Source organism: Charadrius vociferus, unplaced genomic scaffold, assembly GCF_000708025.1.
Source record: "Charadrius vociferus isolate BGI_N301 unplaced genomic scaffold, ASM70802v2 scaffold126, whole genome shotgun sequence".
NCBI lineage: Eukaryota > Metazoa > Chordata > Aves > Charadriiformes > Charadriidae > Charadrius > Charadrius vociferus.
The window spans coordinates 2,722,301-2,735,587 of NW_009648894.1; the positions used below are offsets into that span (position 1 = coordinate 2,722,301).

Here is a 13,287-nt window from a genome sequence, read left to right on the forward strand (position 1 = left end):
GAGGGAAGGGGAGGAGACTCATTAATACCATAGCATGCCAGATAAATGATTAAAGCTATTAGTTTACTCAGTGGACCAGTGGAATGTTATCTGTGGCTGTTTCAAAACCAAACTATTTGTTGTGCTGCTGAATAATGACCCAAAGTTAATTTTTTCTTAGGTACCGTTTTTTCAGTTTAGGAATAAATTTTGATAAATGGAGAGTTTGGTGAAATTCTATAGTAGGACTCTGTAGAGTGAAGCCTTTTCTGCACAGGCAAGCTGTGTGTATGTATATATATATATTTTTTTTGTTTTGTAATAGATAATTGTCCCTGTGTTCTATGTACCAGTGATAAAGTTGACTACCAACCAGTCGTGAGATCTTTAGCAGTTAGTGTGAGCACCTTCTTTTTACCCGGCTTTGAAAAGAGTGGATCAAACAATATAGGGAATAATACTCTATTAACTATAGCAAACTCTAATAAAACTATACTTAATAAGGTAAGGAAAAGACAGTGACTTAAGCTGACATATTTCTTTTCCGCCAGTTTTATTGTCTTTACAGGAAATAAAGATCAGGGTCAAAACAAAAGTGTATGGAATGCCTTAACGAAGAGACACTTAGCTAAAGATCTAAGATAGTGCTTAATCTTGCCCTCTGGCAAATAGTAACAGTAACGGTCTTAAGTGCATCTTTGCTGGATTCATCTTGCAGAGTGGGATAGAGCTGAGTCTTGGGGTCAGTCAGCAGATCTGATAGTTGTGGAAACTAAGGGTGCAATTTCACGTAATCTGGGACGGCAGTCTAGGAGGCTATCTTGACCTCTGCTGAAAGGAGCTGGCTGTGGTTTACCCATGACTGGGTGTTTCTTCACTGCTGGTTTTGTGTACGGCCGGCATGTGACCTCACTATGGATTGCATCGACTTATTTACTGATCTTATCGGAGGGCAAACTTTTGTTTTCTGGTAAGTTTAGTAATAAGGTGAATAAAATTTTATCTGCCCTGCTACATGGCAAGATTCTACTACAGAGAGAGGGCAGGGATGAACAGTTGAAAGTGAAGAGTGAGGTGAGGCCTTGCCTTTAGTGAAAGCCCACAGTTGAAATAGATTGAGGTGTATCTTTAAATTACAACCTGGAGTAACCCTAATTAGAAGCAAACGTTTCAACTCAGAAAGGTTTTTCCATGCTAGAAGAATACATTCACTTGGTTTAGGAGTGGGCTGTAGTTATGAATAAAGTAAAATTTCCTTAGTGAGATATAATAGGCTCTTCAGGAACTTAAACTGAACTCATAAACAAATTTTACTCTGAAATTGTTGCGCAGTTAGGAGTTGGTGAGGACATGGCTCTCTTGTGGGACCAGACTGGCACTACAGCTGGATCTCAGTATGACTTCGTGATTCAGGCCTCTACAGTCTGTTTCTGCTTTGCAGCACAGCTTCAACATTGATTGTGGGACTTAGCCCTGCTGTAGTGTCTACTCTGTGTCTGTTAGTTCACAAGGTATAGGTGAGCTTCTCTTGATTTGGATGGTAGGATGGATTATAAGTCTCTTGCTGTTATTTTATTATCAAGTAAAAAATTATAAAAGACAGGCTTCAAAACCTGCACTGGAAGGTGATTTAAAAGTTCTATGAATTTATTTATGGTGAAAGTGCTTGTGAGTTAAGTTTTGAACACTTAAACAATAGTTGTAAAGGCAAAAATTTAGATGGATTATGTACTGTATATTATTTATCTTCCTGGGTTTTCTTTGTTAATTTTAGATTACTTTGTTACAGTTTGCGTCTAGTTATAGAGCTCTTTGTTGGCAACAGTCTTTTGTTTGCTGCTGTTGAAATTGTTCTTTGTTGCATTTGAATAACAGATCAACTGTTTCTTTCTGGAGCCTGAGATTTGTTACTCTGAATGTTAATGAATAATGTATATTCAAATATTACGTGCTGAATACGTACTGCTAGGTTTTCAGAGTTAAAAATTAGTTAGGCACCTGAAATAAAAATCTCAGCAAAAGATTGGTAAAATTTGGATAGATTCTGTGCTGATAATTAACATTTTGCATGCCAGAACAAGACATAAAAATTGGTAAAACTCAGTAGTGTGTCTTTCTGAGGGATAAGTCAAAATAAAGAAACGACTCAAGTGAAAAGCCGAAGGTTTTGTAAGACTTATTTTAAAAGGCTTTTCAGCATGAATTTCCAATTTCTGATGTTGAAGAAAACTGTTTTCATTATGATTGTTATCAAAGTAGATCTTGGAGTTGGTTTATATGTGGTTTTGATGTTGTTTTAATGTTGGTTGAAGTTGTTTCCTCACATCTCTTCAAGGGAAAGTGTCTTAGTTATACTTGTGTGATGTTATCTTAGAAAGCACAGTGTGGGTTTTGTTTTTGTTTTTGTTTTTGGTTGTTTTTTTTTTTAGGTAAGCAGCATTTCCCAAAGGTATTGGACTTGGAAACACACTTGAAGTAAATATTTTTAATTTTAGCTTGGCTGTCACCAATAAGTTGTTCCTAATAAGTAATAACTAAAAACTGATGACATTTTACAATTTCTGGATGGAGGCATTGATTGTTGTACACTATTGGATCATTTAAAGCAAAAGAGGCAGTGAATCTCAAAGACTGGGAAATAGTAAGTCAAATAAGAAGAAAGGAGGAAAAAAAAAAAAAAAATCCTGAGGATAAGGAAAATTTTAAGAACATTTTGCAAGATGCCAGCACCTGCATTTACAAAAACATTTGTGACCTCTACTGCCCCGCTTCTGGTTGAAGTTGTCCTGAAAAGGATATGAAAGCAAAAGTAAATTGAGTATAAGGAATTCAGTGGCAATAGTAAGAGTTTGTTGGCAATTACTGTGAACTTTTAAAGTAAATTTAAAAGAGGTGAGTAATGACTCTGTGGCCAGTTATTTGGATGCAAACCATACACAACCAAAGTGAATGGAAGCTTATCATTGATTTAAATAGTAAAGGATGTCATCTATACAGATGGTTTTAAAACTCATTTGGAACAAAAGTGATCCGAAAAATGGTATGAGTTCCTGGATAAGTTTGGAGAACAATTAAGGAAAGTCAGAGTGTGCTGTTGTTACTTCTCTGTGGTGTTTTGGGTGAAGAGGAAAGGTGTTAAAATAATTTCAGTTCCAACAGAAACTAGTGAGAATGTTGTAAATGTTATTGAATGTATAGAACAGTGCTACTGTAGATTTTTTTTTAAACTCTGAAATGTGGGTATACAACAGTATTTTTCACACTTAAACGTTGGGAAAGCTCAAAAGGACTGGATTTGATGGTGTTTGGGGTAGGTGGGGAGGAGAAAAAGATGTATAGTTGCTGGTAAAGTTGATAGTTGCCCGAGAATAATGTAGCAAGTGATTTGAATAGGAAGTTTACAGTGTAATTATTATAGCTTAGGTGGATTTAATTGAAAATACGTATTTTAATGTAGTCTTAAATATCATAAATCCTTGTAGCTGGTAAGAGAAGCAAGCCTTTATGTGTACAGTTTTGATGGGTGTCTCTTTAGGATGTTTTATTCTACCTACATACAAACTAGGCAGTTGTCATCCAGTCAGAAACAGTAGACAAAAGCACTCAGCCCTGAACCTGGTGAATAGGTGCTTTATTTTGTTGGGATTCTGAGTGCTGGGCTCTGCCTGAGAGTAGTTATCTAAAAGAGGAGGAGGTGGCAGTGAAGGATGGGAGAGGCATTTCCTCACTGTGTTAAACAGTCAAGAGCCCTCTCAGTTGCAGAAAACATTAAAAGTAAAGTCTGCTTGTATGCTAGTAGCTTGTTCTTCCATCAATGAGACAGAGGAGAGCTATCACACTTATTGTTTGGATGTAGGTGTCCTTACTTCCATGCTTACTCTTTGAAGCTACAGTGACTAGTCTTCTGATGCTTAGGAAAAAGACTATGTTTATTTGCTTCCTTTTCTGTTTTCTTCCACTACTATCTGGTCCTTATATGGTGAAACTGAATCTTCTTGATCTCTCTTAAGTTGGCAAGTTTTGTGGAGGAGTCTACAGACCTCCTTGAGTTCTCCAAAGATGGAGATTCCACAGCAACTTTAGGCAACCAGTCCTTAACCACACTTGTTACGGAAAAACTTCTCCCTTATTCTTTCTTCAGGGAGAGATGCTGAACCTCTGCCTCTTTTGGTTCTTCCAGGTGAGCTGGATGATGTTCTTCACTACTGAAACTTTGGACAAAAGAAAATTTAAGCAGTTGTGTACGGGGGCTCTGAGTCCTAGTGGGATCTGGTGCTGGAGTTAGGCTTCTTTTATGATGTAGTCATTTGTGGCTGGTAACATAAGGGTGCTGCAGCTTCCCCTATGGTTAAATTTTTATTGGACAGCTTGTGATTTTTTGGCAAGGTCAGATTATCTGGGATCTAAGGATGCCAGATGGAAACCAATGGAAAAGGTCCCTTGTCCTCAGTTCTCTGGGTGCTTATTGATCCCTTGTTCAAAAAGTGTATTAGTGCTGTGGTACTTCATTTGTTTCATTATATAGATACCTTTTTTGGTTTCATGAAAGATGAAAGTGTGCTATTGCCCATGGCTATGCTGGATGTGTGCTCTGTATTTTGGAAATCAGAATATATTAAGCTTGTAGGTTTCTGGATATACTATTTAATTTTTCTTGATGGTGATAGAGTAGTTTTCAGTTAAAGTTACTTCTGAAACTGTTTTCTTGTAGTGAGAATTCTTTACTTACCTAGATTTCAGTTGGCTTAGTAAGTGATTTTTTTTTAATGTCTCTGATATATTTTGTATGTTTACAGAATAATTTTTCATTATAAGTAAGTGTAACTGGAGTACAGGCTTAATTACGTCTGAAGTTAAAGCTTTTGCCATCTGTTTATGTGTAACTAACTGAAGAAGATTGTTTTCAAAATTTCGGTGTCACTTTTCTGCTGGTTTAATGGCGTTATTGTGGTGTTTGGTGTTTCTATTTAAGTTAATTTTTTGAAAGGAGTTTTAAAGATAAATATTAATCATTAACACCATTTTAACATTTATTTATCTATCTTTAGTAAGGTGACTCTGGCTTAGGGCAGTTTGCAAGTTTTAGAAAAGTCCTTATAAATACTTATTCCCTGAAGGTATTTCAAGTAGAGGAGAGAACAAAAAAAGACTGGTTTTTATAGTTTTTTTCAGTCTGTTTGTTAATGATAATTTTAAAATGTTCTGTTTTTAAAAGCAGCTCAGGTTGGCAGTTTATACTTCCTTTCCTTACTCTTTTATTAGTCTCATGCTTTTTCTGTGGGGAATAATGCTACAAACTATTTGTGAATAAAATGATGAGACAGCAGAGATACTGTATTTAGTTGCAGGTGAAATACCAGAATGATACATGTTATGTTGACTGAATGTTGACTATAACAGTTCTGTGTGTGCTTTTCATTTTCTATACAAATTATAAACTACCAATGTAGTAAATGGGGAGGTGAGACCCAAATGGGTTGGAAGCAACTAGGAAAGATTTGTGCTAATAAAGCACATATGCAGTTCCAGAGACTAAATACCATTCCAGAGTCCCAACAATACTGCTGTAAGTAAATACAACTTTACATTTAGCTCAGTTTAAGAGTCAAAGTACGGTTAGGTGAAGAAATTAAGAACCTTTAGATTCAGTAGAGTAGTTAAAAAAAGAAAATCCAAGATGGAAACAAACCTTGAAAACATCTGCAGTGAGGCAGTATGGTGGGTTGAGTGTGTGTGTGTTGTTGTTGGTTTTTTTTTTCATTATAGGATGCATTTGCACAATGATAATTTACTTTGTTTACCTAATGTAATAATCTGCTAGATTATCTGATTATGTAAGTCTGTCATTTTATGTCCTTAATAGTTGCATACTAGTAAGCCTGGGTAGGAGGAAAGCACAATTATTCTTAAGGTGTACTAAAGGTCTTGTTATAGAAGACTACAGTTTTCCTTTTGGGGAAGAGCAGAATTCATGCTAAATGATTAGCCACACCAAATTCACTTTCAGATGAGGTAGCTCTGTACTATGCGATATTACTCTTGTAATCCTATTATTAGTCAGTATATTAATCTGTGGGGTTAGCTATGTAGCAGCTTCTGCTAAATTTACAGTTATGGCAAACTGTCATCCACTGAAACAAACCAACAACTCTCAGGATCTTAGTATTGAAATAAGGCCTAAAATCAGTAGGTTTATTTCTGAATTGGTATTTTGCCCTGCCCCCATCCAACGAAATGTCAATTAGGAGTCTTTACTTCTTGAAATGTTGTTAAAGCACAATATGGTAAGTAACTAAGCGTTTATCGATGACTCCAAGTTAATGAGTTAGAACAGGACTGGATATAGGAATTGGTATTCCTATGAAAAAATAAGTTGGCCCACACCTTTAAAGAAGTAAAAGAAGAGATTTGATGTGGGGGGTGTGTGTGTTGGGATTTCTTTCTGTATGTGTTGGGACTTCTTTCTGTAGAAAGAGAAAGGGAGTCTAGTCAAATTACTTTGCTTAAATAAAAAGTATACACAGAAGTCTTACATGATGGTAATGCTTGCATGAATGCTAGTTTGTTCAGATGATACTTCCCTTTTGCCAGAATTTGCACAGCTTTTACGTGGTAACTATGTTAATCCAAGAAATTTAAAGAAATAACCCATTTTTCCGTTTGTGTGTCACAACTACATTTGTATAAATCATTAGCGTTTGGATTTCACAGAGTATTATTTGTATAAATTCTCCACTGAATAAACTTAAAAATGTATTACAGCTCATCTAAACTTTGGATAATATAAAACGAAATGTAAACATGACTTAAGTAACTTATGTCTGTAATATTCTAAGCAGTTAAAATATTCCATGGATCAAAGTGTTGTAAAAGGTTCTTTGTACTATAATTGAAATGTCCTTTGAGCTTCTAGAAAATATTAAAATTAAATACAATTATAACTTTTTGTAGGTTGGGCTCATGTGGTTTGTGCTCTGTACATTCCCGAGGTGCAGTTTGCAAATGTTGCTACAATGGAACCTATCGTGTTGCAGTCTGTTCCTCATGATCGTTATAATAAGGTATAATTATATGTCTTTTTATCTATATCTAATGTATTTATGTTAAAACTTGTGAGCTTTACTAATCTAAAACTACACTTCTTAGAAAGCACTTTATATAAAATTTGTAAGTGTGTGCAGTAATGCTGTATGTTTTCTGCTATGACTTTATGATAAATTCAAGAATTAAGAAAGCTATATTATTAAATTAAGCTGTAAGGTTATCTGCCATGTCTCATTATTCTTGTACAGATTGTGGACTGTTTTTTTTAATTAAAAATATCATGATCTTTGAATAACAGTTTATTTTGAAAGGAATGTGAAATATTTCCCATAGGTTAAAATATTATTACAGCTTATTTGAAATGTTATTATTAATTACCACTAAGTCCTACTGTTTTAAGTATTGATATGAACATAACTTGTTCATAAACATTTCTTTTAGGAAGAAAAGCTATGCTAATATATTAAGGCAAAAGCTTGCAGACTTTTGCTTTTGTAAACAGTATTCACTTCAGTGGGATTATTTGCTTATAGAAGAACTGCTTCTAAATAAGTGTCAGCGACATGGAATGTTTTATAAAGTGTGGTGAGACTTTATTAAAAAAGCCCCCAAAAAGCGAAGCAATGTAGCAACTTATTAATGTTCTATATTGATAGTTACATTTTTCTGCATGTTTCACTTGTGCTACCTCTTCCTCACTAGACTTAACTACATCCTCCTGTGTATTTTTCCTTCTGTAGAGAGCAAATGGTCTAAATTTCTGACCAGTTTTATTGCATATTCTTCTTGTGTCTTTTTACCTCTAGTTTTTTTCTTTATTTTATGGCGTTTTGTGGACACTGGAGTAAAAGAGGAGTAGACTGTGTTATAAAAGAAAGAAAGAAAAAAAAAAAAAAAAGGCACGCATCACCTCTTGTGTTCTTCCTACAGGGAAACCAGTCTTGTTCATGTTGTCTCTGTGACCTCTCGTTTTTGGTGGTGGTTTTTTTTTTTTTTTCACCTGCAGTTTACATCTCTGATTTATGCGCCATCCACCCTCCCCATTTCCCTATCCTTTTTTCTTTTTTTTCATACTTTGGTCTTTTCCTTGCCTGTTTCAGATTCTCATGATTGCTGTCAGTGTGTCTTGTCCATCTTATTTACCAGTGTATCCAAAAGGCTGGGAGTCAGACTCTAGGCTCTTCTCGTGTTTTCTCATTACATACTACCTGAACATCTGTATTGGCTTACTTCTGCATTGGCAAGAACATGCAACAGTGAGATTAAGTGCAGAACTAATAAAATTTTTGTGCTTGGACACAAAGCAGTACAGATTTGCTGTAGCAGATGAGTTTATTTTTTCTCTCTCCTCAACTCTGGGCCAACAGCACATCTGTTTTCTCATTTTTCCTTGAGTAGCAGTCATAATGGTTTTTATGTTGGTAGTGGTTCTTCCCTAATGTACTTCAAAAATTTGTGGAACACTTTGGATTTTGTTTTATCTTGCACCATTTCCATTGATGGTTATTGATGTTGGATGAGTAAATCCTCGTAACTTCAAAAAATGTGCCCTGCATCATTTTATATTACTTGTTCACAAAGTCCATCATTAGGCCCTATCTTTAGTCTCTAATTCCTTTTTGTTACAACTGAAATAGCTTCTTTCCTGAACTATTTTTCTTCCAAATATGTGATGTATAGTTGGAATTTTAGCAGTGAAAACCAGTTTGAATTTTGTTGGTCTGTAGTTACAATGATTTTTTTTTTTTTTCCTTGCTAGATAATTACTGGTGCCATACAGATCATGTAGAGAGTTCCTGATGTCGCCTAGCTTTTAGTTTTCTGCGTTTTTGGTGGGTGTTGTGGTTTGGGCCTATTTTCTGTGTTAACAGTCAGCCTAAAACTACTTTCATACAGGCCACTACAGTATATTGTAAAATATAATGAGATCTGTATCAGATATTTCAGGGTTTAGGGTCACGCCCCTAGTCTGCAAATTATTTTTTTTTTTGTTCTCTTTCTTTACAGAACTTGCTTTGCTGTCTTTATGTGGTCTATTTGGTTCAGGGAGATAGTGGTTGTGGATTTCAGGGGAATCAGAGAAATGCCCATAGTGCCGTTGCTGCGGCAGACCTCCTGAAACTAATCTAACTTCACTGCCAACATCAGGCTAATTGTAACAGCGTGGAATTTAAGAGGCAATCACTGACAGAGGACTCTCCCAACTTTTTTTGACAAATCTGTAGCCAGTGCTGAGTTTGGTACTGCTGTGGCTAAACTGTCACCAGTTCCTGAGCAGGCTAGTTTTGAGCAATCCCCCCAAATCAATGCAACTACTAATTCCTTTTTCAGGTAGCCTGCAATAATTTCACCCCCACCCCTCTTGCTATTCAATATAAAATGGGTTTATTTTTAAGTGATACATTTTTTTAGATCAGAAAAGCAGTAAAGCATTTAACTCTGACTTTATCAATTTGGGAGGAAATGGGAAAGAAAAGTTGGTTTTTTTGGGAAGTAGATATGGCAAACAGTTCTTAAAACATTTGTTGCACATTGTGAGCAAATGTAAACATGTCATTAGGAAAAAAATGACTACAGTTGTTTCTCTTTTTAGAGAGGCTTGTTGCTAATTTCATTCTGTCTGTCAATTCAGGTTGGAATAGGATGATTTTAAGAAAGATTTTTATTTCCTGTGAAGTCCTAAATCTGCGTGTGTGGCTGGACATATATAGAATGCTGGCATATGGAATTGGGCTAAAATATTGGCCAATGAAAATTACCATAAGGGAGAATTTATACTGTAGTCTTTAAAAGACAGACAAATGGAATGCTGGCATATGGAATTGGGGTAAAATATTTTACACATTTTTTTCTATGCACTTGTTTTTTTGTTATTGAACACTGCGAAATATGCAATATTACAAAGTACAGTAATCTTAAATGCAAGAAGAAACACAGAAGACACCAAAGCATGAGACTTGTCAATGTAAAGACATTTGGCTGCTGTTTCCCTGAAGTTTACCTGCTTCTGGGATAAAAGCCATCACTTTGTGGCATGAATCCTCTGAATGACTTGAATAGTGGGTTAACTAACAGGAAAGCTCTTCTTGCACAGTTACTTCCACAAAGAAATGGACTAGTAGTTGGTCTCCTATTTAGCAGATGTTTGTTATTCCTTGGATAGTTAGGGAGAGATAATATCTGTTTATTTTATGTGAGTTTTATTTCTCTTTCAGGTTCATTTGAAAGTATGTGGTAATTGAATATAGTTAGTGCTGTTAGGAATGTCTTTTGAGGTGATTAAAAAATAAGTGTATTTGGCGTTTCTTGATCTGCCTAGTAGTAAAGGCAGCTGTTAGACTTTTATTGCAGTACTTGCTGCAACAATGAGAAATTTCTGTACAACTCTTAGGTTTCTTTCTGTAAGCAGGGAATGTTGGGTAGCTGTTAGGAGTAAACTATTTCTGAAATTACCTTTAGTTTTATAATGTTTTTCTTGCCTCATCTTCCCTTCTGTCTTCGCTTTTGCAAAGAAGGTTTACGTTTTGAATCTTTGAAGGAAAAATATTGACAGAAACATAAAGGCAGCTTTGCAAAACGTATATTTTGCTATTAAAGAAACTAAGATATTTGTGTGTGTTGAGTAAAATTTCCTTGCAGAGTCAAAAGCTTTGTGTAATGTGCTTTTTTCCCAATGACTTTGGGAGAAATCCAGGTACTCTCTTCCCTTAAGAGCTCGGAAGATCAGCGCTGCTGTAGGTGGTGAGACAGAGTGTTTTACACTCCTTGTGCCAGGGTTGTCGGAGGAGGTGTAGCAATTGCAAGGATTTGCAAATGCATGAAAGTCTTCGGTTTTCTGCTTTGTGAAAGAAAGATAAAGGTTCTCGGGCTTCTGGAATTGTCTGTGTGTCTAAGAGAAGGTAGAAGTATGAGATGCTCAGCTTTAGAGAGAACTTACCCTCTGTGTTGGAACAGGAAGATGAACCTTTGGCCCCATTTTGGATGGAAGATTAGGAAACGGGTTTTACATTTCTCATGACTATTGCAGGAAGGATAGAAGTTCACTGAGCTTGTCCACCATGGCAGTCCACCATGTTGTGTTTAAACTTAATAATGTAGCTGGTCATTTGTTACCATTTTTTAGTCATTTTACTGTAAAGTGGTTTAAGGGGTCCTGAAACCCCGACCCTAAATGTAGTATGTAGTGTTGAAAACCAAGGCCTACCTCCTTACTAAATGGAATGCTTATGTCACTTTTCTTTCTGAGCTTTAGTGAGGAGAAAAATTACGGATCCTAAGGCAAAACTCTGAAAAAAAACAGAACAGTAATTGGAGCGTGAGTTTTATGGGGTCTGTTGAACTCTCTATTTATAGAGGTACCTTACTTTTGAAGTTACTTACATTTAATATAGTTACTCAGATGAGGTTGATAGATCATGCCCTTGTTTGTTCCTGAAATGTAAATATGTCAGATCATGGTATGGAAAGCTAAAAAGCAGCCAGTCTCAGACCCTGTCAAACAACTGATATCTGTATGCACTACCTTGATGTACAAAGGGGGCAAGGCAGAGAATTAAGTAGGATTATCCCCTTTCTAATCCTTCAAATGTTAGGATATAGGGTATGATTTTAGGATATATTAGCTATTGGGTTTAATGCTTTTTAAAAGTCTTGTGGAAAACCATACAGGAACGACTCACCTACACTGGAGTCTTGCATGTTAACAAAAATGCTTTAGTTAGCTGCTGTCTCATGTTAAATGTTGTTCTAAATACCTCTGTAAAAGGCTGGTTCTGATCTCAGAATGTCACTCATTTTCATGTCTTTCTAAGTAATACTGGTTTTGCATTGTATCCTTTTTATTTTTTGTTTCAGTGGTATCTCGGTCCATTTTTCTTAAACTGTATTTTCCACTACCCATGGTTGATGGTTTTTTTATTTATTATTCTACTTACTCTGTGCCTCACTGAAGGGAGGTTGTGATACAATTGCAGTAAATCAGTTACAGTTTAAATGTAGACAATTTTTTTTTGGGGAAAAAAAAAGTTTCTCTTTTCTCATCTAAGATCTTGTAATGGTATTTGTACAGAGGTAGCAGTGTATTGTTGATGTTTGTTAACCTCAATAAGGTTCTCTCTCATTTGGAAACAGACACTTTACTGTCCCAATGCTGGAGAATACTTTCATTAATAAATGTGAAAATGATTGCAACCTAAAAGGACATAAACATAAACTTGAAAGCAAGGAAAATCTTGAAGCCTAGTGGTATTAACCTTTAGCTGTTTAACCGTTTGGCTAGTTGAGTAGTGATAAAGAATTTAAGTAAATTAGTATTTCTACTGCTTTAGTGTTGGTGAAGTGTTACACAGATCCCAAGTGTCTACCAGGTGATCTCCTTTTGCAAGCAAACATAATTAGACTTTTTATAAAGAAGTTCATGTAAAAGCTTAGATGCAAAATCCAGTAGATCTCACTCTGTAATCTTCTGTGAGTAACAGAATTTATTTGTATGCTTCTTATCATGTTAAGTATTTTCTCTTTGATAGACATGCTATATTTGTGATGAACAAGGCAGAGAAAGTAAAGCAGCCACTGGTGCTTGTATGACATGTAATAAACATGGATGTCGACAAGCTTTTCATGTAACATGGTGAGTATATTTTATTATTTAATATATCTGATGTTCCAGAAAGAATGAATGCATACAATGTAATAAATAAACTCTTTATTTAGTATGTTTTTGAGTAAAGAAGTAAAGTGGTTTGCGTAGAAATATCTAAGTTTATTATAATAGAGTTTACTAACAATATGGCAGTGGCAGCATAGACGTTGCTGTGAGATGCAAAAGCTGTCTGATAATACTCCCTTGGGTTGTATTAAATGCTGTGTGCTCCTTTGAATAAGGTTTAGTGTGTTTTGTGGTGGGTTTTTTTTTTTGTTTGTTTTGGTCTTAACGTTTTTTTCCTTAAGTAATATCTTATAGGATACGGCAATATGAAGACATTGTTTGGTTACCTGCTAACTGATTTGATGTTTACTTGTGGTAAATCAGTGGGAAAAATTATTGAGCTGTACATAAAAATGCACTAGACTCACCCCTTCTGGTGCAGATTTCCAAACATTTGCGGGTAATTCACCTCACTGGTTTTATCTAAATGGTACCCATCTATCCTGAACTATTCATTTAGGTTTCACGTATAGCTGTTGGAGAAAAACAGCTGTGTCCACCATCTGATTCATTCCACTTTTAAGATGTTTAGGTTTGCTTGCATTCAGGAGGTGCTT

At 35.5% G+C, this 13,287-nt stretch overlaps 1 protein-coding gene across 2 annotated transcripts in view; it reads left to right on the forward strand.

Moving 5' to 3' along the window:
* Positions 1-13,287, forward strand: part of MLLT10 (myeloid/lymphoid or mixed-lineage leukemia (trithorax homolog, Drosophila); translocated to, 10) — a 132,114-nt gene that overhangs the window by 26,411 nt on the left and 92,416 nt on the right. For both annotated transcript variants that reach the window (XM_009887132.1, XM_009887133.1), the window contains exons 4-5: positions 6,931-7,040; positions 12,549-12,652. In XM_009887132.1, coding sequence (XP_009885434.1) covers positions 6,931-7,040; positions 12,549-12,652 — 214 coding nt within the window. The remainder of the gene's footprint in view (positions 1-6,930; positions 7,041-12,548; positions 12,653-13,287) is intronic.